This window comes from Arctopsyche grandis, chromosome 11, assembly GCF_051622035.1.
Source record: "Arctopsyche grandis isolate Sample6627 chromosome 11, ASM5162203v2, whole genome shotgun sequence".
NCBI lineage: Eukaryota > Metazoa > Arthropoda > Insecta > Trichoptera > Hydropsychidae > Arctopsyche > Arctopsyche grandis.
This window is the reverse complement of record NC_135365.1, coordinates 26,725,342-26,751,133: the sequence shown is the minus strand read 5'-3', so window position 1 is coordinate 26,751,133 and position 25,792 is coordinate 26,725,342. Positions and strand designations below refer to the sequence as shown.

Here is a 25,792-nt window from a genome sequence, read left to right as displayed (position 1 = left end):
AGTTTAATATTATATACTAGTTGTTTTACCCGGCTTCGCTCAGTATTTGTAATATAAACAGCGTAAACATTGCGAATCTAATAGTAAATATTCATTTGTTTTTTTATTAAATTTATTCAAATCGAAAAAAATATAATATTCAACCAATTGAATTGTCGTCATAGAAACGTTGTATTGTTTACGAAGTTCCCAACCAAAGATATATACTTACATACATACAAACGTACAAAGTCTCTTTCGAAATTATATATTAGGTGTATAATACTGGTCTAATCGATATATGTATGATATAATAGCTCAAGATAATTAATTATACGTATTTTAAAACAATGAAAAATTACAATCAATAGAAAAAAAATCTGACTATTGATTTCAATACTCACTTTTGCTACAGCAATACTAGATTTTGAGTTAAAGACTGCAAAAGCCAAAATTGTGCATTTTTTAAACGCTCATATCTCACAAACGGGAAAAAAGCTAAAAAAAAGTCATTGTCATATTTGAATTTAATGGGTTAAATTTAGCAAAGATTGATGTCTCCGCTCTGGTAAATTGCTCAGTGTTATTAGCCACCGAAAATATTATATATACATATCATGAGTAGTAAATATTTTAAATAAATGAATACATGTATAATCAATATGCATGTGGGTCACTTTATAATTAATGTTACAATTCCGAAAACGCAAATACTGTCGCGATTAATTAATATCGTCCTCATTTACATACAATAAGTCGAAGAATCAACTCTATTTTGAAACCGCGAATAATTTAACACCGTAATTGTTGACTCTTGAATTATTATTTTCACCGATCGCATCATAAGTGTCATCATCATAATATATAATATCGAAAACATTAATGTTGGAATTGGTCAATTATACTAAAAAAAACGCACAAAACTTTCCACTGCTCGGACGTCTATTCAACGGTTAGTATGTACAATATTATTAGAATCGGTTCAATCAAATTCGATTATTGTCACATTATAAAGCACAGATCCGTTTTAGAAATGGGCAATAAAACAGAGTCGAAGAAGACGAAGAACAATCAGATGAAAGTCGCCATCGAAATCAACAATCAAGCGACTCCGAAAGTAAATGAAATCAACGGTGCGAAAAAGAAGGGCAAAAGTGACGTGTCTCCAACAAAGTTACCGTTGACTCCGATTACTGTATCCACAACTTCAGCTGTAGTAGATTCAGCCACGAAGTCATCTCCTTTCATATCTGTAATAGAAAGTCTCGAGCAAGCCAAACCTACCAAAGATGAAGAAGAAAAGGAGCCCCTTCCTCGTTTGACATCTATAGATCGTCTGCTCAAATATCCGATTGTGAAGAATTTGTACTTTTTGACCAGAGGCATCTACATATCCCTAGTGGTAAGAATGATGTTGAAATATTTACTTGTTCGTTTGAATCGCGGTTTTTATAATGAACAGCGTTCGTTGTGATGAATTTACGCATCGTTTCAAATAGGTTTTTCTTAATTTTTGTGAGTGCCTTTTCTATGAAGTAATTTTTCGGAGGAAATTTGAGGTTTTCGCCTTAATCGATTCGAGGTCGTACCACGGAAATTTTCTGATTAATGATTTATATTTCATTATGATATTGTGCCCACCGTTATATTACAATGAAAAAGAATCATAAACGATTAGAATGAAACATACATTTTTCATTTTAGATTAAATATCATTTATTCTGTATAATAAATTAGCAATTTTACAATATAACATTCGATATATGTATGTCTTTGATCGGTAATAATTTAAATATCATATAATTCCACTACTACATACATACATTCATACAAACATATATACATATATATTCTACTTACATATGTTTAATTAATTAGAAATTATTCGTATCTATTTGATATATAATTGAGTCGTTCAAATATTAAACCAATTAACTATAGATGTACAAAATCAAGGTAAATTGACAGGTAAATATTAAATCAATACAGCTTGATTGCATTATTATTCAATTACATAAAAAAAATACATTCGATAGATCGCATTATCATTATGAAATAATATATTAAATTTGAATGGAATATCCATATGTTTGGTAAGTTATTAATTATCATATTATAAATGATTAGTAATTTCATATAAATTCGGTTAGTTAATTTATCAATCTGCTCAGTAAATATAATACTTTTGTTGCATACAATTTTAAAAGTCACTTAAATTATGTATTATCAAAAGAAGTTCTTATATCAAATTATGAACTAACCATTAAATACGAATATTAACTATCAAAAATAAAATACTGACCAATCGATGTATGTAAATATGTGTTGTTTATATGTACATAACTATTTATTATAATAATTGATCAAAAGCATGTAAGGTTACCAACAAATATATGTATGTATATAAATACATGTCTGTCTTCTGTATGCTATTATTCAAAGTACAAAATTTAAAAAATATTTAAAAAAAAATGCCTTTGAATAGTTTATATATGAATATGCGTAAAAATAGTGTGCTATTCTAAATTTTTTAATCAATGTTTGACATTCGGCATACTGCCTATACAAACAGGTCACCAATTTGTTTTTCAAATTGCTTCAATTCATCAGTTAAATATTACCTTATGTATCCATAAATATTTTACATTCATCTACTGTTTTTTAAATTGACAGAATTGATGTCAAACGATTATATTATAATATTGTGTCAAAAATCCAAACGATAAAATATATCAGGTGTACTTTACAAGTTTCGAACGACTTTACAACTGCACGCAATACATTATTCATATATTTCTAAATTATAATAACATCGTTCACTTCTTATCGTTGACTCTGTGTAAAATTTTTCGAATTCGCGTCCTGTTTTGTATTCGGGAATCACCTCTCCTGCGGGTCCCTGAATCATAATACAAATATTACGACGATATTTCTTCCTTACGAACGAAGGTGTAATTCCCGTGATTATGATTTTTATGAAAGGATTGGGTAGGGATTTAGATAAAACATATATCATAAATATTTTCATATTATCTACCTAGATAACAACAAAGTTTTGTACAAAGATACCATAATTCGAAACACGTACTGTAATATCTTAAATGTAGGAAAATTTAAATCGTCATCTCGACACTTTAAAAGAGGACATGATTCACAGTAGAGTTTCCATTTTGTATTCAAAACTATATGCATTCAAAATAATATATAAAGATGAATTTTTATTTATATATCTGTTCTACATATGTACATATATCTCAAATTTTAACCCTCCCTCACCGAAGTTGGGTATGCAAGTGCCCCAATTTTTACGTTTTTCATAATAACTATGTGGTTTTCAAAGCTATTAGAAGGCTCGTTGCAGCCTTCGTAGAGTGCATCGACTTGTGATACTTGAAAAATAAAAAAATAAAATCCTGTGCTGCCAACACGATACTTAAGAGGGCTGTACACCCGAAACCTTAATTTTGTTACCGTTCCTTTCAACGATATATATTGAGTGTATGTATATATTGAGTGAATGCGACAATATATATCAATATATATATATTGAGTGAATGCGACAGTTGCGCTTCGACCAGATAAAACGTATTTTAAATTGACAAAATCGAGGTTTCGTATTCTCATATTTTCTCCTCCAAAACTGGACCAATTTTTAAAAAAATTTCATTATCGATATGAGAAAAATACTTTCTGTGCATCTATTGGCGTATTTTTTTTTTTAAATCGACCGTTAACTAAGCACGCTGGACTCGTTTCGTGGGTGTAAAAAAGAGGCGATTTTATGGATGTTTGGCGGCTCCTAGCTCCTATAAAAAATAATTAATCAAAAACGATAGATGCAGCCCAATGGTGGATATCCATAGCATATTAAAAAATAATTTCTCTAGTGCCATAATTGAGGAAGGGAGAAGTATAGTACGTTTGTATGGTCAAGGCGCTGCTGTCCAGCCCTCTTAAGCCTTCGCATACTTTCGGGCATAGGACGTGTTTGAAGTACATACTCGATGGATTTGTTGAAGGTCTTTAACAATTGGAATTACTGAGTCATGCTTTTGTTTCACGAAATAGTCGTCTCAAATTGTTCAAATGTTAAAAGACAATAAACAAATCACATCGCAGCAAAGCCGGGTACTTCAGCTAGCAAACTTCATGAATCTTCTTTTATTTATTTGAATAAATTTTGTGTTGAATTAATAATTAGTTTGTGTATTCGCATCGAGGGCTTTTCCAATTGATATTCTTCTTGCGGTTAAATCTTGGTTAGCCATATTCGAACAAATATCAATAAATCGACCTTCGAACGAATCTTTTCGGCGTTCTTGTGATGTCGACGGGGACAAACTAGACTTATGTACCTACATATACATATATGTATATTATATTAAAACTAGCAAAGTCTTATTCTAAGCAGACCGAAGCGTAATGAATAATTTGTATTGGAATCTCTTTTTTTTACAAGGTTTTTATTAGTTCACTTCGTCAATTAGTCTGACAAACTTCCTGAACTCTACCGATCGTATTGAAACTTTGCCATTTTGCGAGGTTTCGCCGCCGATGGACTTAGATTTAATCGAAGTCAATGGTGAAATATAATCGTAATAAACACGTTGAACCCTCCCTCACCGAAGTGGGGTATGCAAGTGCTCCAATTTTTACGTTTTTCGTAATAACTAAGTGGTTTTCAAAGCTATACACCCTATATTTCTTGTATTCCTAGAATGAACTACAAGAAATTTATTTTAATAGATTTAGTATGATTTAGAAAAGGAGTACATCGTAAAAAAATACATTTATACATTTCTACGTGATGTGGTAGCGATAAGTCATGTTTTTGACTGTTCGCTTGCATATTTTTGTTGATCGATGAATCAATGAGATAGAAAGAGACAGCTATATTTTCGTAAGCTATTGTTTTCGTCGCTTTTGGCGTGTGTTTATTGAGGCATGCAGTCGCCTGTTGGCCTTACTCATGTGCGTTTGCATGTTGATGCTTGTCGTTATTTTTTAATACAAAAATAGTCAAAAATATGCTGTAGGACTAAAACTTTTTTATGTTGATGTATAAAATGATTAATAAGATGAATATTGAACCCATTTATATTGATAAAAGCTGTATTTTGATTAAAAAATACTGGGGTCTTACCCGACCCCGGTTCGGGACATTCGTGACGCTCCGTCCTTCAAAGGTTAAAGTCGATTCATTTTCGCTTATTCATATGTAGGTTTATGAATAGACATAGATTTACGTCGTAGTTCATAGTATTTGTGCAGTCAATGATTCCTTTTCTATATTTGAGCGCATTTCAAGTCACTAATTGGGATGAATAGGGTATAATAATTCGGAAAAACGACCAGTTTTCCCACAACTGACACCAATATCCATTTGGATTGTAGGGTGACCTGCTGGCCGACTTGACACCGGGATAAATCGTTGTTTTACGTGAATTGTGCCATCAGGGGTGTGCAAATCGCGTGCCGGATCGTCACACGCACTGGCACGCAAAATATACAAAAAAAAAAGAAAATTACGTGAAAATACCCCACATGTGAAAACGCAATGCGGTATCGAGATGGCACGATCCCGTTTAGTACGCAGGGGTGTTGATTTTTTCGCAAGCTCGTAGACGAATTTTCCGCTATTTGACTTGGGGAAGTCTCCCCTTAATTCGTATGTAGGTCCCGACATCGATTTTCCCGCTCAAATGGAAAGTAATGAAGGGGTGAAAAGCCCTCCCTTCTGAAGGAATGATTGATTGAAAAGTGCGATAGCGATAATAATGCATATAAAGTTTCGTGCGTTATAAAATCGATGAGCTTAGCAGTATAAGGACTTATGGGGTGAATTTTCGGTGGATGTATTCCTTACTCCATTTAAATACATATATTTAAAAAAATATATAATACTAGAAAAATGTTCTATTCATATGAGATTCAAATAAAAAATAATGACATTAATAATTGGGCTTTATTTAACTAATAAAAAAATGGAATAAATTTATAAAATCTATGATTTTTTTTCTATTTCAATATTTTATTGATAAAATAATTGTTTTTTTTATTTTATAAAAATATTAGTTTCACATTAAATGGTTTACAAAAATTTAGTTCTTAAATTCGATCGTTTTTAACAGTTTCCAAATTTGTTTTTTTTTTCAGAATTAGACAGTATTTATAAATAATTTACAGTAATAATAATTAGACAGTATTTATAATAATTTTTTTATAAATAATTTCTTTATATTCAATCAATTATGCACACTCCTCAGGTTTATCCAATGCGACGAGGGTGCTACACAGATTAATAATAATTAAAATTAAATATAAAATACATAATTATTAACTACATATATATTTAAATTAAATTTGCCAATTTTTTGGAACGTTTCAAAGAAATTAGATACATTGGCAAACTCTGATAGGAAACGATCGACCTTGGAGTCAAGACATATCCAAGATCTGGCCAGCAGCACACACCAGGGATAGAACCCGTGACCACACAATTGAAAGCATTACATGCTAACCATTGATCTATGCTGCTAGTTAATATTAAATATGTATATGATAAATGATGAAATATGCGATTTCTTATAACCCTAGTTGGGTTACCCAGCGTTGCTGCGGTGGGGAAATTTAAAAATAAATAAATAAAAAAGCTTTCCAGAAAAATATACCAAATGAATCATTATGTCACAATGTTAGAAATAAGCATTTAATTTAATAGTCAGATATTTTATGACGATAGGGGGGGGGATAGAGTTCCAGCCGGGATAGACTGACCAATATTGATATTTTATATTATTCTACATACAAATACATACATGTATTTATTTAATACTAAATATTCATTATTTTTCGATCCACGCATTCTTTGTGTCCATGTGAAATCGTACCTGGTATATCAATTATTTTAAAAAATAACACCCAACACATGAGCTGTTATATGTATTTGAAAGTGGCCGAAGTCCAATTTTCAGTTCCAAACACACTATTTATGTTTGACTTCATTCACAAAAGAGAGATAGGAAGGAAGGAGATGCCAATTTTACAGGAACCGTTTCAATGAAAAATAGAAAAATTGGCAAACTTTGATAATAAACGATCGACCTGGAGTCACAAACCAAGGTTTGGCCAGCAGCGGGACTCTAGCGGGACACGAACCCGTCCCGCTAGAGTCCTCTAGAGAACCCTGCTCGAAAGCATCATATGCTAACCAATGGTCAAAGCAATGAACTTGGCCGTATATATGTAAGTATTTAAAAATTAATTTTTATTTCAAGTACTTGACACAGAGATTTTTAACAAACTTTGGACGTAAGCTTACATATTAATTAAACATTGTAATGCCGTTTAATCGCAATATGTAAATATGCAAACGAAAACACTTCACATTCTCGCGGTGATTTGCATTTTTTTCACATTACGGGTCACATCGCGAGTCATCCCTTATTTTTCTGTTTTTTTTTTTCCTGAAAAATCGTTCCAATTTATTAACGAGCATAATTGAATTAAATAACGCACACGTTAATGGCTGGCTTTCAGGGCGTGAAAATTTACTACGAGGTCGTATTTTTGTGTTGTTTAAATTTACGAGTTTCGTTGCCCTTAGGTGTCCCATCGCGACACGCTTTAACTTTTTAATAACTTTTGCACTATTTCAAAGTCTTCCGTTAAAAGTTCTCGCCAATAAATGAAGACGATAACGAATGTTAAAAGTCTATTTAGAGTTTGAGTTGTGTGCGTGCGTGCTTTTAACTACATATATGTACATATGTTGGTATAATTTAAAATTGTGGGCTTTTAAAATGTGCATTTCGCATGTTCAACGTTGACGTTTATTTTAATTTCTAACGGCTTGCGTTTTTCGTAATATTTAAAGGAAATAATCCGTATATTTAATGTGTATAATATTTTTCGCGCCTAAAAAGTATTGTGATATTTTCCCTCTTTATTTTATTTATTTAGACAGTAAAACATATTTTAAGTGATTTTATAACCTTCTGTATGATAGCATATTTATTTGGAGAAATATTACACTATTTTTCCATTGTGTTTATCGTATAGAAATAATATGCTTTTCCAATATTTATGGACAGATATTCTTATGGGAATTTTTCACGTATATAAAGAAAAAATTCATACGATATATTTTTGACAGGAATATTTGACAGGTTTAGATTCGATTAGGATTTAAGTGCGAAGATCAGCTCTTTTCAATCTTTTTAACAAGAAAAACTTTGAAACTGTATGATATTGAAGATAAAGTTTCGCAAGTTTCGAGAGATTTATAAAACAAAGTTTTTATGAGAATTTATACACTTTTTCGACATTTTAAATTTTTTCAACCTTTGAAATACACATTATTATCATATATTTCTCGAGCTAGTTCATAAACTATTTTTCATTTTGACTTATGTATTCACGCGTAGCTTATTTATTTCTAATTTATGTATACTCAAACTTACATAGTAGTAGTAGAGGTAATACTGGAAGGTTTTTTAGCATGAAGAATATTATCATAATATAAGTATACTTGTTTGATGTTATTTATTTTATCAAATACTAAACTTTAAGCAAAGTTAAAATATAATTACAATTTTTTATTTCATACTATCATACACATATATAATAGCGCTATTACGTGTGTATGTGTGCGATAACGCTCGCTGTGTGCGATAACGCTCGTTTCGATTCGACTTATGTATGTACGTTACAGTTAAAACACTGCTAACAAAATGTACGAACATAATAACAGATCAAGTAAAAACTACTATATGTATATACTGTTTTCTACCAATATTTCTTCTAGGGCAATAGTCTCAGAGTATTTAGCGCCATCTATTGAAAATTTATTTAATTAATTAATTTTTCTATTGGTGTTTTATATTATTTATATGTAGGTAGGTAGGTAGTTTTTACGTATAATACACCCGATTAAATTTTCATCGGGTCTATCACTACATATATTACAGGTCTGGTACAGGTTAGAAATTGCTTACATCACGTCATATAAAAAATACATAACGGTAATTTGATTTAGCGAGGCTTTGAACCATTTTTTTTTCATATTATAGAATTAAATATAAATATTAAATTAATAATATTTTAAAGGTATTTTATAATAATAAAATATTTAATTAGGTATAATATTTAAAGGTAAAAAAATACGACCGCGATGCGAATCGAACACAGAACCGACACATTGCTTTTAAATTTTTTTACATGCCTCATATCAGGTTGCTTTTTTATTTAATAAGTTAATATGCCATAACCCAATATGCGATGATATTTCATCGGGCACAACACTAGTTTATTAATAAATAGTAATAGGTATTCTATTTAGATGTGTATAGATATGTAATATGTCAATTTTTCTTGTGTCACTTCGTCATACAACTGTAATATAATCATATAAAAACGTGCTACTTCCTTGTTTTATTATGAAATATAAAATTACTCCCAGGTATTCAGAAGTGCATTGTATATTTCTTACTTGGAAAAGACAAATATAAAACTTTATCACGTCAACAGATCGTTAAATTCTACAAATCTCTAAATTGCAGTTGCAATTCTTAGTTCAAATCGAAATGGGATATACATATATATGTATATCGGAACACGTCTCGAACCCCTGGGAAATCAACTGAGTATATTAAATACTCTTGGGAAATTTCCCCATCAAAATTGAGTTATTAAAACTGACGTGATCAAACAGCAGCCACTTAATGGAGAATTCACAAGATTCCAGTCATCTTCATTTATACATAGATATACCGATCCATCTTTTATTTACATATATTTAAGAGGCTATTATTTAACCTGCATGTGAATGATTATACGGCTATTAAAACACTGATATGTCATTTTATATATGCACTGCGCAATATGTATGCGAAGTGTGCTCATGCAACAAGCATATGCATATTGCACAATTATTTTTAATGTGTAAACTTCTTTGGGATGGTTCAATTCAATAACACAATGTTAACCCTTTACTGGTTGTCTCATATTATAAAAATTCACTGCTCGTTCTTTGCATTATTGCCTCATAAGGAAGGCGTTACCGGTGTTTCCTAGAGATTTATTCTCTGCCATAGGAAAATACGCGGTCGAAAGGTGAGACGGGGGAGGAGGGGTGGAAAACGGCAATTTTCCTTCCTCCGGTACAACCCTAAAAGCCTTATTCCGACACTCGCCCATATTTAAAGCCACATCGCTAGTGTGAAAATAAGCCTAATAACCTGAAACGTAACGGGGTGGGGTTCAGAAAGCACTATATTATTAATATAGGATAAAAAATCGTTTAACCCTTAGGCGACCGGGCGGGCTCGTATATTAGTATATATATATATATATATATATATATATATATATATATCGGGGAATTATTCTGTGTCGTGAAAAGTCTCACGAAAATTCTTATTAGCGAAATTTATCGGGCAGAGCTTGTTAGTCTCGCGTATAAGGTGTAAAAATCTCGAAAACAATAAAAGTTTATTGCAGGACACCTTGTCTCGTTACCGTGGGAAATCTAGCGCGAATAAAAACAATTTTCCTTTGGGATTGGTCTGACAAAGACCTACTAGTTGACCATTTTGTTTTTATATGCTTTGTTTCGGTTTGAATATATGTAATATGTGTCCTTATTACAAACAAATGAATCCATACAAAACTAAAGTACAATTGAAAATAATATTACAAATTACATACATATGTATATAACATAATTGAAGACAAACTGTACATGTACATACATGTTACGACAACAATAGAGTTCACAGTGAAAATGATATTTTTCAAAGGAATGACAGCGATTTTTCAAAACTTTCCCTGAAATTTTTCAAAGTTTCTCGTACGTTTTGAAACGTTGTGTATGTAATTTATAGCCGAATATATTATATAAACGTTTTTAAATCGTCGAAAAACGTTTAAAACGTTTTTAAATCGTCGAAAAATTTTTCAACCGAAACTAACTCATTTTTAATTTCGCACGTGAATAATTTTGATATTAATTCAATACGAAAGCCTTCCGTCAAAAATGACAGAGATCGATCTCATACGATGCCATTAGTTCTAATTAGTTTTTAAGCACTTCGACTTTGTTACTTAATTGAACAACACTACAAAACCTTTTTTTTCAGTAGTCAAACGATTGAATGATCTAATAAAAAAACAACTTGACAATATGCACCCAAAACAATATGAAAATCTGTTAAATCTATATATGCAATATATTATACACACTGCTATGCTCATGAACTTGCTTTGTATTTTTATTTTTGTAATTAAAACTTGCTTTGAACTGCTTTGTATAAGAAAGAAGCTTAATTTTGCGGTGAAGTAAATTGTTCACTTCAATTGTGGAAAGATTGTTCCAGTTTAGTTTCCGATAGTTTGAACGTCAACTTGGACATTGTTAGATTTATAGCAGAAATGTCCGGAAGTGACAATTATTTGGTTAGCTTTTTAAGTTTGTAAAGGTTCAATAAGAATAAAATATATTTACTAATAAATAATGGAAATCTATTATATAAAAATTAAAGTTTGTTCATCTGTCATGAAAATCTACAAATTTAGATACACCAAATTCAGTCGTTACTTCCAGTTGTAATATATTATGAAGCGTATCTTCCAGTGGTAATATATTATGGTTCCAAATACCGTTATAGTTGAAGTGTATTTTCAGTTGTTATAAATTTTAACTAGTTGGAATATATTCCGTCTAACCCACTTAAGTTGATTCATATAGCAAATTACATTCGAAGTGGTCAAAATATATTACAACTGAAAATACAGTTCAACTATAAGCTAGTACCAGGTTAGACGGAGAGGTTAGGTTTTCGTGAAAACGTCACTCAACTAGTAAATTGAATTGGAAAGTCACATTTTGATGATTTGAACACATTCGTAGAGTTATCATAAAATCGTACTCATTACCATAATTCGTAATAACTAGCAAATATTAACGCATTATTGAATCCTAAAGCATTCTTAATAAAAACATCACAGCTGTCAAAACTCAACTGTTATATTACAACTGGCACATATTGCAGTGTACTTTCCTTTATTGAGATATAATGTACTAGTTTAATTGCATTAGAATAGGAATGACCTATAACACCAGTTGGAATATATTACAACTGAAAATACAGTTCAACTGTAAAACATATGTACTCTCTCATGATACTCTCACTAAGATCGTGGACGGTTTTTGGAAGAGGTTAGAACCCGAGTTCAGCAAAAGTTCAATTTTACTCAAGTGAGATGAGATTATTTCGTTTTTTCCAACTTTTTATGAAGTATGTGTGTAAATAAAGATGAACGTTTATTTGTCGACTGTAAAAAATCTACAGTGTAAAATTTAAAACCACCAGATTTGATATACTGAGTCATGGTATTATAACTTAAACCTTAATCAGATGATTTTTAAACTTTGGTAGATTCAGTCGATGTCTTATATGTACATACATTATGGATGGAGGATCCAAATAAAAGGCCAAAGTCGCTTCACAGCATTTATTGGGTGATTAAGGAGATCCACGCACTGCCAGTGCTCCGTCCAGAATCCTTGGTATGGCCTGTACCTGCCTAAGTACCTGCTTATAAAGAGCAAGTCGCTCAGTGCATATTCTTCGACATGTTTGTTCACATATTGTTATAGTCACGTACCAGATATGCAGTCCCACGGTTTCAGCGCTGTCAGTTCTGAAAACTCTAGCGGGAAGTGGCTGGGTGGGGGACGCGACAATTGGTGCAAGTCCAAAAGGTTCAACGACAAAATGTACCCGAAAATTAGTGCACTGACAAAATGTACCCGCGACAAAATGTTCACGCGACAAAATGTACCCGCGACAAAATGTTCACGCGACAAAATGTCCACGGAAATAATTTTCAAGCGACAAAATGTTCAAAAATTCTCAATTTTCCTATTTTAATGGAAAAAGTAACTTTTTATTGTATTATAAGTTATACATCTATCGATGTATATGGTAATAAAGACAAAAGGTAATAAAGTTCTTTATGCTACGTCGATTGATTCGTCGCCCATTATATTCGCCAAATATTGCAAAATCATTATATTTTATATCCAATCCATTTCATAGATGTTCTATGAATTATACGGGACGTTCAAAAGTGAGCTTGGTGTCGATTTTTTTCACCCGAGGTTTCTCCTGTAGCACTTATCGAATATTTACGACACGTTCGACGTTTCGAGAAGTCCTCGTCTTGCCGGGAGGGTTGTTCTCGTTAAATTTTGGCACCCTTATGTTTTTATTTATACAGTTAGCGTTTGTCGGTCGTAAAGTTGATTTATTAATGCGACGTCGTTGAAATCGAACAAAGACCGAACGACAATATGACCTATGACGGCATATGCTAATGGATTTTTGTTTTTGTGAACTATGCTACCGCCTAGTCGTAGATTTCGTCATTTTCCATGCATATGAACATATATGTACATATGTATGTATGCAATTTTTCGGAAATTATTGTATTGGCGTGTGTTATGTATTTCATAGAATGTCCCTTATCGGTTTGCGTACAGACTTATGCTTTGTTAAAATGCAACGTTCATTGCAAACATCTTAAATGAAATTTTGGTATAGCATCCTCTACTCAATACTTTGTCTTTGTACATATGTATATATATATATATATATATATATATATATATATATATATATATATATATATATATATATATATATGTATATATATATATATATATATATATATATATATATATATATATATATATATATATTTATTTGTCCTTTATAGATTTAGCCAGCAGCATAGCTTGGTTGTTAAGCTTCTGCCTAACACCGAGAGGCGCCGGGTTCGATCCCATGAGCTGACCTCGATTGAAAGAGTATATATGTAGTGCTGCTGGTCAGACCTGGATATCTGTGACTCCAGGTCGATCGTTTCCTATCAGAGTTTGCCAATTTTTCTGATTTCAATGTTGAAACAGTTCCCGATTAAAATTAGCTAAAATCCTTCCTCCCTACTATGTCACCACTATTTGAGTATGATTAATGTACAATACAATTTATGTGCAATTCAAAGATGTCTCGTTAATTAACGAATTTTCAGTGACTTGTATAATAAATATGCTGTATTGTTTGTAATTGGCCAGGAAGGCGCATTTGGGTTTACCTATAAGACCTTCCTGGTATAAAATGTAATAAAATAATAAATTTCAATTCAGAACTACCAAATTTGGTATACTTATCCATAGTAATCTAAACTACAATTTTCATAAAAAAAATCTTGTTTTTTTTTCCAACTTTTAGTTACTTTAAGCAGCGACTAGTTAACCATAAATAGCACAATCGACAATTAGGGATATAGAATAATTAAAAGGATTTTTAACCGAAAGTGTTATAAAAATATACATATATTAAATTTAATAATTTTTATATGTATCTACATACAATGTAGAGTGCATTAGGACGAATGAATGTTGTTTTTAAATCAAAAATGCCTCTCTGCCTGAAGAAAAAGATCTTCGATTAATTCGTTTTGCCAGTGATGGCGTATGGATGTGAAACTTAGACATTGAACGCCAAGATGCTACACAAAGTCCAATGGACTCAAAGAAGTATGAAACGCTGTATGTTTGGCATAACAAGGAATGACAGGGAGTGGAACACGTGGGTGAGAAGTGTGACAAGGGTAGTAGATATAGTGGATAGAGTGAAGAGATTGAAATGGCAAGGGGCGAGCCACGTGGCTAGAAAAATGGACGAAAGGGGGACAAAAGCAGTGATTGAATGGTACCCGAGAGAATGCAAAAGGGTAAAAGGAAGACCGCAGGGAAGATGGGTAGACGAAATTAGGAAAATGTGTGGGATGAGATGGATGAGAGTTGCGCAAAATAATGACGATTGGAAGCGTGTTGGAGAGGCCTTCATCCAGCAGTGGATGGTGAGTGGCTGCAGCTGATGATATGTACCTATGTAATTATAGATATTTTTTCCTTAATATTCAATGCACATTCATGTATGAAGGTTTAGTATTAATTTATTGATAAATTATATTTTAATATGTGAAATACTATGCATTCAACTCTTTTTCAAATTTATACCTTATTTTTACATACTTATACTACATGGAATAGTTATTCATATGTGAAATATCTTTCTATTCGAAATTATTTAATAAGTACATAACTATGTATTTGTATTGTAAACTGGATAAATGCCAAAATAAGAAAACAATTGTAGACCTTTTAATTCAACATTTACAAATATTCCGGTTGTATTTCTCAGTATGAGGTGACCACAATTTTCTTCCTTTGGACTCGAGAGCATCTTTATCAATAATAAAGCAAACGTAGACATTTTCGTGAGTCGAATACATTTCCTCCTTTATTTTGAGGTCAAACATTTTATTTAGTTTTTCATATAAAACGATTTTCAGACCTTGTCACGTACATACGAATCGAGGTTGACCAAACTTAAAAAGAAAACAAAAATAAATTATAAAATAAACACGAACAATCTACAACAGTAGAATGAAACTTAACCTTACCATTTGTTCAATCGTACAAATTCAACATTGAAATTTTTAGAGGAAAACCACTCACTTGAAAAATGGGTTTCATTTCCGACTCTGCGTGAAATGGGACACATATTTGATTGTTAATTTATTCTTCGTGTAAATCATTGCCTCCATTCTATCGAATGGCCACCTCAAAAGGACTCTTTGTGTCGTTTTCAATTAATTCTAACCGAAAAATGGTGCGTGATACAAATTTCATACAAATACACTACCTTTAACAGGAGAAATATATTTTTAGGATACTAATAATTATAGGAGACAGCAGCTGGGTGTATTTTAATTGGAAAATCTTCATATGAATACCACATCGTAGTTATTATCTGTATCTATTAACTGTATCTTAATCGAATTTACAGAAAACGATACTACATACATACATACATGTACGTATATCGAATAAAATTTTACGATAGCACGCCTTTAATCTCAAATAGATAACGGAAACTTCACTATCGTCTTGTATTATCAAATAGGGCATTTAATCTATATTTAGGTATTTTATTTTTTAATGATAATATTAACGAAAATTTTTGTTCATTTCGAAATTCAATATATGTATGTATGTATGTATATATACTTCTATTTCTAATGGAAATTGTAGGGTTAATATTTAGCCTAGTAACAACTAAGTATTTTTGTAGGATATATTTTTAACATGTATATTTTTAACATGATCCAAATGAAAGACCAAAGTCATTTCACAGCATTTATTCAATGATCCAGAGTTCCACAGCTCATTCCAGAATTATCTGATCTGCCGTGTGTACCTCCTTATAAAGGACACGTTGACCAGCACAGCTTCCCCGATCCATTAATGTGTCTGTTGTCTAGGCACGTAAAGTTTTAACGAGGCGATTTTTTACGCACGCGCTCGCCCAGGACTGTGAGAATTCCAGCGTATCATTTGTTCGGGCACTTGCTGAGTCCCGTTAGCCTAATCCAGAGTATCAATTGTTCACCCACGATTGCACTTAGACAGTGGATACTCTCTCTCATGTTCCCACGTTACACTTTCTTATTATTTTTATTTTTATTTTTACATAGATATATACCAGGAAAGCTTGACAGGAAGACCCCAATGCGCCGTCCTGGACAATTAATTACAAAAAATGCAGCATTTTATTATTTCATAAATCACTGTATTTCCAGAAGCTGAAGAACACGAAATAACAATTAATTAATTAATTAATTACCGAATTAATCCATTGAGACATCTATGGATTTAGATTTTGTACATATTTTTTACAAATTATACACACAATAAATACAGAAGATTTGTGACAACAGGAAAGATGATTTTTTGCCAATTTTGAGGAATCGTTTCAACAATGTTCAGATAAAATTGGCAAATTCTGATAAGAAACGATCGATTTGGAGTCACAAATACCCCCAAATCTAACCAGCAGTATGGCGGATCGAACCCACTGATCACTTTGTGCTAAACATACACGCTACCATTAAGCCATACTGCTGACTATCTTTTAGCTAACTGTAATTGAAAGTTGGAATAAAGTTAAAAATTAATTGGTTTCAGTGAAGTTTAAGTACTATGAGATAATGTGACAAATATTTCTAAGTTTTAATTTTTTTATCTATTAAAAATTATTCAAAAAATATCTATTAATGTATATATACACGCTATACATGTTTATTAAACTGATTAAAGTAAAAAATCAATGATAAAATGTTAAAAATATATATTTAAGATACATTACAAAAATAATTTATGTAAAAATGGTACATAAAGGTCACAATAATGTTCTGAAATAAATACTTATAAATGTTTTTAAATAGTGCTATATGTAAATAAAGCTAAAAATTCTATTATATAGTACTCTGCTGTATTTATATAATATTGACTATTATTATCCATCGTTAAAGTGGTTTTTATAGATACATATGTATGTGTATTGTTTTCAATTTAACATGTAGTACTTGCGAAATGGTGGTATAGAATTTCGTAGACGTTGAGGGATCGTTCCTTGAATTTGAAATGAGGAATTTCTTGGGAGAGGGGAAAATTTAAAAAATTCAGCATCTATCTCGTGGGAAGTTCAGCGGTATAAAACGAAACCATCGATTATGTAGAGCGCGTTATTCAATTCAAAATGAGTGTGTTTTAATAAAATTTTAATGTGTGCGATCGATTCATTCCAGGCTCGTTATCCATCTTTATCAAAGCCGGTGCTATATAGTCAAAATATCTTCTACAAAATCCTTGGAAAGTATGGAATAATCATATTAGACAACATCTTGGATATGTGGTTGAATGTTGCAGAGCCTACGATGTCATTGATGTGGTTGCCTGTTATTAAGGTGAGATTTATTGATTTATTTTGACGATATATTAATATTTGAATTCAGTTTTTAGGATTAATGTATGTATAATTTGATGAAATAAAAATCATATTTTTTTTAAATAATTTATTTATTCATATAAGATTCACTAGTTAAGTTGAAAGTATAAAAATATTACGGAAAATTTCACATTGATTATTTTTTTTAATTTTATCTACAATAGTACAAGTAATACAATAATTTTGAAAGATTTAACATATAGTATTATAATAAATTTTCAAATTAAATTTCAATTCGACTCAAACCCGATACTATTATATATTTCTAAATTTGATAGGAATTTCCGAACGTAAACTTTCTTAAAAGCTTCCATAGAAAATTCGCAATTAGCAGGATATAAATTTAAACTTTGCAAAATGATTCCCATTTGTCGTACGCCTAATTAAATTCTTATCGTAATTATTTTAATTATTCCGAAAATAGTGTTATTATTATATAAATTATCCTATGTGATGTTTTGATGTATTAAAAGTATAAAATATATATACTAGGCGAAATAAGTGATGCTTCTTTGACTATATATCATTGAATAACCGTAATATAGAATCGTTATGGGCTCCATTAAGCTTTTCCTATAAAAGATAAGTGTTTTGTTATTACGTTATGAATTACATTTTCGGAAATTTTCCGACATCGTGCACAAAAAAGTCCAGTAACAAGCAAAAGTCTAATATACGAGTATATAAAAATCGTGTGTCGAAAGAAAAACATTTGTCTACATTGTATTTTTGTATAAATATATAGAAAATTTAAATAATTAAGATGTTAACTTATACAAATTTTAATTTATAACCACAAATGTTGAAATATACACACATATATTATTTGAAGATACTCTTAATCTAAGTCTCAGGTAAACGACACAAAATGTTATACGCTCTTGCAACTTCTTTGTGTTCCATTCCATAGTTTGTCAAATATGTGGATAGGGCTTGTTTTATATAATTTTTTGTCGGGACAACGTTACCAAGACGTAATTCAACAGTGCCTAATAAATTATACAAATCGCCAAGTTGTATATTACGTTCGTCTTCGTAACATTTCAAAAACCCAGACAGAGCTGCTTCGAAATGGGATTTCGCAACGTTGCAGTTGCCCAAAATCAGTTCCAATTTACCCAGTTTCATGCAAGTTTTTGCAACATCTAAATGCGCTTCTCCATAATGTGATAAATATATACCGAGCGCTTTTTCGTACAGTGATTTTGCTACTTTCAAATTTTTCCCAGCCACTTCTATAATACCCAAACCCAAATAAACTTCAGCAACTCTTATATCACTCTCTCCGAATTGCTTTAAATACATCGGTAATATATTTTCATATAGGATTCGAGCCGCCGCGTAATTGCCCAAACGTGTTTCAATCATTCCCAGATTCCTATAAATTTCTAAAACTATTTTATGCTTCATTCCATAATATGCCCAGAATCCTCCTAAGGCCATTTCAAGGTTGGTTTTCGCCAAAGAATTGTTACCAAATTGAATCTCTACCACACCCAAATTTCGATACGCTTTCGCAATGTCCACATAATTCTTTTCCTTGGATGATAAAAACACCTGAAGTGCACATTCGTTCTGGAATTTAGCTTCTTTAAAGTTTCCTAGACGTATTTCCAACGATCCGATGTTTAAACGAAGTTTACTAACGACCATGTGGCTTTCATTGTAATGTAATAAATATATCGACAAAGCATTCTCAAAGTGAACCTTTGCTATTGTATGATTTTCCGAATTAGATTCTATTAAACCCAATTTCTTATAAACATTAGCAATGCTTAAATCTTTTGCTCCAAGTTTTAAATACTCCACTAGTGCTTTTTCAAACATTACTTTTGCATTATTATCGTTACCACTGTTTAATTCTGCATCACCGATTTTTACCAACATATCGCCATATTTTATATGATTCCCTGCATTATATTCCACAAAATCGGAAAAGATATTCTTGTATTGTAATTTTGTTATATTATTCAAAAGTTCATCATATTTTTTAATAAATTCAGCACCACATTTATTTTTTAATAATATTATAATTTTTTCTTGAAAGAAAGCCATGTTTTTCTGGTCTGCAGATTCACCAAAAAAGTAATTAAATAACATACTCGATAACATGGAAGCTTTTTCATTTAATTTGTCAGGCAAGGAATTACACAAGTTCATGTGAGTTAAACATGCTTCTAAATGGGGCATCAGTTTCCATACAATCTCGAGATCATTAAAGTTATTTCCTATTGGAAAATAGTCCATGAAGATATTCAAAACACTCTCAACAACTACGCTTTCCACATTTCTTTGCTTCAACGTAATTCTAGTAACCATTTGCACTAGTTTGTGAATGCTTATCATTCCAGCCTCGATTCTGATCAGCGAATAGTCTTTTAAGAGTTGAAAAATTTCTCCCAAATCCATCTTTGAATATGTTGATAACCATTTAGCATCGATCTTATTCGGACACATGAAAGATAATATACTGAGTACGTCAAAAGCTTTAGCTCCTATGTGATTAAATTTCTCTATTGAGTTGATGATGGTTTGAAAACTTACATACGTCGTTTTTTCGTAAGAAGAAATATTAAATTCGAGACTTTGTTTAGCATATTCGGAAAAGTTTTCGATATAATGTTCGATTCTGAATTCAGAGTCATTCCGAAACTCTTTCACGACATAAGCCGCCACTTGCTGTATGGCTAAAGGAAAGTACTCTAAAATGTTAGTGAGTTGTTGAATATATTTCAGATCAACTGAATCTCCAATGCTCAATTGACTTTGCATCAGCATCAATGCGTTTTGTTCAGTCAAAACGTTAAGATCCGTTTTCTGTTCAATGTCCCATTTTGAGTTAGGAGAAGTTATAATAATAAATGGAAAATTATCACTGCTGGTCTGTTTTGGCATAAAAGGATAAATTAGTTCTGGACTCGAAACGTCATCGAACGCTATTAGACACTTTTTCGATTCAAATTCTCGGTAAACTTCCGCAACGATTTTTCTTATATTTTCCGATTGCCCATCAGATTTTAGTGTCTGTATTTTCAGCATCTCGGCCACTCTGCGAAAGGAGTCTTCTATAGACTGGTGCGATTTAGCATCGATCCATAAAACCTTGTTTTCGAATCGGTGTCCGTATCTTTGAATGTATCCTCGAATCAGTTCCGTTTTCCCCATTCCAGGAAGTCCACAGATCACTCTCGTCTGCGATTTTACAGTTGTTCCCCTTTGAATGCTCTTATGCAAAGCTTCCAATTCGTCGTCTCTTCCCATGAAAGACGTAACTGGCTGTTTAACGTTAAATTTCACTTCCTCCCATTGATTTTCTAAGAATTTTTCACCATCTTTATTAGTCATGTACGTTTTTTTGTTTATTTTCTTCCTGCTTCCATCGGCATCTTTCCATTCGAATACTTTTGCGTGAAAGTATTGAAGGATTTCTTCTGCATATCTGTCGATATCTTTTTCGGTGTAAAAGTTATCTCCATCGTATTTTCTGCGCTGATCCTCCAAAATATCAGCTTTTATAATTTTTTTCAATTCTTCGTGATTAGGTTGAGATACAGCAAAGACAAATAATTTTAAAAAATCTTCTATTTCATCTTCTTTTATGATGTTATCGAACTGATTCTCTTCGACAGATTTCCACGTTGGAAAGTTGGTATGTTTTGCCTTCTCGTTTATACAATTAATAATCATTTTCTCTTCTTCCAATTTATCGCATTTATTGTTCTGTTTTTTTAATTTTCGATGAACTTTTTTATTCATATTTTTACTAAACTTTTCGACTTCATTTTCCAGACTATTATTATTGTTATGATTGCGGTTTTGCTTGCTTTGTCGGCTGTTTTTTCGACCAATCTCTTCGATCAATTTTTTAAAAAAAAATCTAGCTTCTTTCGACATATGTTTTTTATCAAGATTCAGTAAATTTTCTCGTAACGATTTATTTTCAATGTCTATAACTTCTTCCGTCAAAAATTTCCAATAAGGTCTGACGACGTACTCCACATCTTCAAATGTTTTTTTACCCGAAAGGCAATAGTTCAAGCTCTGTATCATTCTGGTAACATTGTATTCGTTTGCTTTAGATTTGAGAATTTGAATTGTCTCACCTTTAAATCTGTATCGTTTCGAATCTACACCGAGAATATCATCCTTATTACTGATGGGTTCTAACAAATGTTCAACTTTATCCACTTCTGCACTGAATTCCGTCGACTCAAACGGTTGCCAAATTTTACTAACTTTCAAATTTGTACCGATGAAGCTATCCATTTGTAGCGAATAATTTGTATACAATATAAGATCATTCTGTAAGACATCTTTATAACAGTTTTCCCGCACTAAATCCTTATACGAGAAAAAGTACTTAACTAAGCTAAAATCACTCTGCTCACCTGTCAACAGTTGATTTAAATCGATATTTTTTTCCATTGTTGTATGCTTTGCTTGCACACATTTGCTGAATACGTTCCTTTCTTTTTCATAAAAGAACACAATATCGTCAAATTTCTTAGCTTGCTCAACCTCAACGCCTATTTTAAATCTGTATTTGTTGACAGCTCCTCTCAATATGAACAACATGGCTATATAACCTTCATAATCACGACTGTATTGAAATTGAGACATTTCTGATTTTCCTGGGAAATATTAAATTATGGTATAAGTACAGTTATTGTATTCAAAATTTATGTTTTATAATTATTCATCACTCACCTATGTTTTCTATTTTTTTATCAACTTCACTATCGTCAGTCAAATATCTGAAAGAAAAAAAACAAATAAGCATAATGAGTAAAATTTTATGCTTAAAATTGATTTGATAATATTTTATTGATAAAATATATCGGTGTATATAATCTTGAATAAGGAATCTAAATTTTGAATCTCATTTCATTTTATTTTTATTTTTAGAACGGTGGGAGTTTTGAGATTTTGCATATGCTATGAATTAGAATAATATTTTATGTGTAAATAGTCTATGATATTTTCGATTATTTTTTATGTACATAATCAGTTTATTTAAATTTTACTACTTATTTTTTATGTCTGTATCAAAACATACATTTTTAACAGATATTCTGTCAAATTTTTGTTATAAATGCTTTAATAAGTATACAGATATACTCGTACATATGTATATACATAATTGAGTGAATATCATAATTTTTTTTTCAAAAATAATACATATGTACATAATATATAATACATACATAATAAAGCATTCAAAAAACATACCTGTTAGAAGTGACTCCATTGGATTCTTCGGCTGGTTCATTCTTCTCGATATTATCAACTTCTGGTGTCTCCATGTTAAAAATTTGTATATATTAAGTTCACAAATGAAAATTTAAACCAATATTTACGGAGCAAATGTCACTTTTGCAATCCATATCACAATTCTTACATTTTCATAAGTTTGTTTGCCTATTATATAGACTATATTTATCTTATCTCTTTATCTTGAATAAAAAAATATAATGGAATATATGTTTGCAGATTAATTCAGTTTGAATATTAACCAATATTTCAGATAAATTATTTTTTCGTTAAATACATAATTATCTTTGACACGTTCAATCTATGATTTATTGGTATTTATGTATATTGATAACAAAAACTCACATAAAAAATTTAAACATAAATCATTCCGAAGGACGCTGATAAGTAAATTTTTGAATATTCAACGCGAATGAAAGAGTTTCTCATTTAAATATAATTTGATTAAGATGTCGCCAATTTTTCACACGCACACTAAAATATTATATTTTTTTTTTATGATGATGTCTCCCCCGTTTTACACAATAATAATAATTAAGGATAGTAAAAACGGGAAAGTTTTTTATACACATCAAAGTTTATCGTGAGTGAAAGTGATCGCGAAAAATACCCGCCCGGAAAAACTCGAGATAGTATTTTAGACGTATGAAAATTTCGCCGAGTTTCACTTTTATTTCTTATTTTATTTTTACAGGTTTTTTAAGTTGATATATTTTCGTGTCTTAGTTTTATTTGTTATAAAAAGACCGATGACCTTCATTCAAAATGATTATGTAAATAAATCTGTCCTTAGAAAAACATTTACTTATAATTTATATACAATTTTATCAAGTTTGTTTTTTATTTGCAATAAGTGGTTTGCGGTAAATAGTAGTGTATTTTTTTTATTTTTTTTATTATTTCTAGGGTATGAAACTTGGATGTTTTCTTAGTTTTTTGTATTGTTTTAAAATTAATCCGAAATTTTATGACAAAAATTGAATTTTTACTGGATCAAATTTGAGATAAAGAATTCTCATCAAAACTGCGTTTTTGTTTGTGTTCTTTTATTATATTATCAATTTAATATTATTTAAATAAATGAAAACAAAGAATTATTTCTTACTTTTTTAATATGTATTTCAATACGTCGAAATATTCATGTTGTATAAAATAGGTTAATATAATGTATGAAGTATGAATAAAGAGAAGTTTTGCGGTGAATTTGGGACGAATTTGTATGGAATTGGATTATTACGGGGTCAGGGGTTGTCAACTAACAAAATCAGCGACAAAAGCGGCTTAATTTGAATTTTTGTGTATAATTTACTTCAATTTAAATAAAGAAAAAATACAATGACACAGATTTTAAGTGACATCTATGAAGTGAAAATAAAATCTTTTTATCATCAAATAAAATAATACAATTAGCAAAATATATCATACTAAGATGCATAGTAAGTTATTTATTTACGCTTTTCAATCTCTCCTTATGCCTTTTCTTTTTTCGTAAATTCAAATGTATTTTCGAATGGAAAATCGACAGGGAAATAATCTCATGCAGAATTGTTGAAACGTCCTCGTCTCTAAGACTTTCCTTTTCGTTTTTCAATTTCATTTTACATAATCTGCCTACACGATAGCAATATCGATTTTAAATCAAGGTTCACTTTAAATTTCAGTTTCGAGAGTGCTACCTAGAGATGATATCAATCATCATGACGCCTGTCGCCAAGAAGTACTGCAGTCATGGACACATCCACAAATCCAAGAGTAGCACAACGACCCCTACAAGCACACCAACTGCGAGTACCTCACCTAGAAGTTCAGCTTCCAGTGGTCGCAATGCTCGTCTTGATTTCACTGAAAGTACATAACACCTACCAAAAAAAAAATACGAAAAACATGTGATTTTAAATTTTTATATACATAGAGTGCGGCAAAGAAACTTGACATATTTCAATGAGAAGTTTCACCATAAACCATATTTTATTTTATTAAAATATTTTATTAATACATAGAAAATATAATGCTTATTTATAAAAAATGACAAATTTTATGTGAAGTGTTGTACTTTTGCTTTAGAATTGTTTTCATAAATGTTTTAACGCTGTAACGCGCTCTCTCTCTCATGTCGCTGTCCATAGTTTTATATTCAACTACAAGAAAACATATGAACGTATACAATCATTTAAATGAAATTTTAAAAAGATGAAAAATGCTTTCTAGTTCTTCTTATGCTTCATATGTATATCAATCAAATGCCAAAACAGTTAAAATTCTTAGCAAATTTGTGAACAAGGAAAAGACTAATATAATTCTTTGCAGCAATCATATTGAAAACCTTTAAAGTTGTATATTATTCAGTAGTCATTGATGTTATTATTAAATATTATAATAAATGAGATTTCAAGCTTTTATTGCAAATTGAAAATCGTCAGGTATCTTTGCTTCATTCTACACTCTATACATTTTTTCCAGAGATTGTATGCAAAGTTCGCAATCCAATTCCAGTCCAATATCTTCGCGATGGAAAATTAGTCGAGATGACGTTGAAAGAGGTCACAACTGAAGAAATCGGACGTTGATTTTGTTATTCATTACAAATTAAAATTAATAATATAATACTAGTAGATGTGTGT

At 30.9% G+C, this 25,792-nt stretch overlaps 2 protein-coding genes across 3 annotated transcripts; one reads left to right on the top strand and one right to left on the bottom strand.

Moving 5' to 3' along the window:
• The first annotated feature begins 740 nt into the window (after positions 1-740).
• On the top strand, positions 741-25,792 carry LOC143918854 (uncharacterized). Of its 2 annotated transcripts, XM_077440928.1 has the most exons (5): positions 741-931; positions 1,011-1,381; positions 17,701-17,859; positions 24,833-25,019; positions 25,632-25,792. In XM_077440928.1, exons 1-5 carry the CDS (start codon positions 862-864, stop codon positions 25,736-25,738), a joined length of 894 nt encoding a protein of 297 aa, XP_077297054.1. In that variant the 5' UTR covers positions 741-861; the 3' UTR covers positions 25,739-25,792. The 2 variants fall into 2 exon arrangements, with proteins under 2 accessions (XP_077297054.1, XP_077297055.1); XM_077440929.1 differs by lacking the exon at positions 17,701-17,859.
• LOC143919223 (uncharacterized) lies at positions 18,744-23,298 on the bottom strand. The gene is made up of 3 exons (XM_077441434.1): positions 23,130-23,298; positions 22,608-22,654; positions 18,744-22,531 (listed from the first exon to the last, which is right to left on the bottom strand). Exons 1-3 carry the CDS (start codon positions 23,201-23,203, stop codon positions 18,744-18,746), a joined length of 3,909 nt encoding a protein of 1,302 aa, XP_077297560.1. The 5' UTR covers positions 23,204-23,298.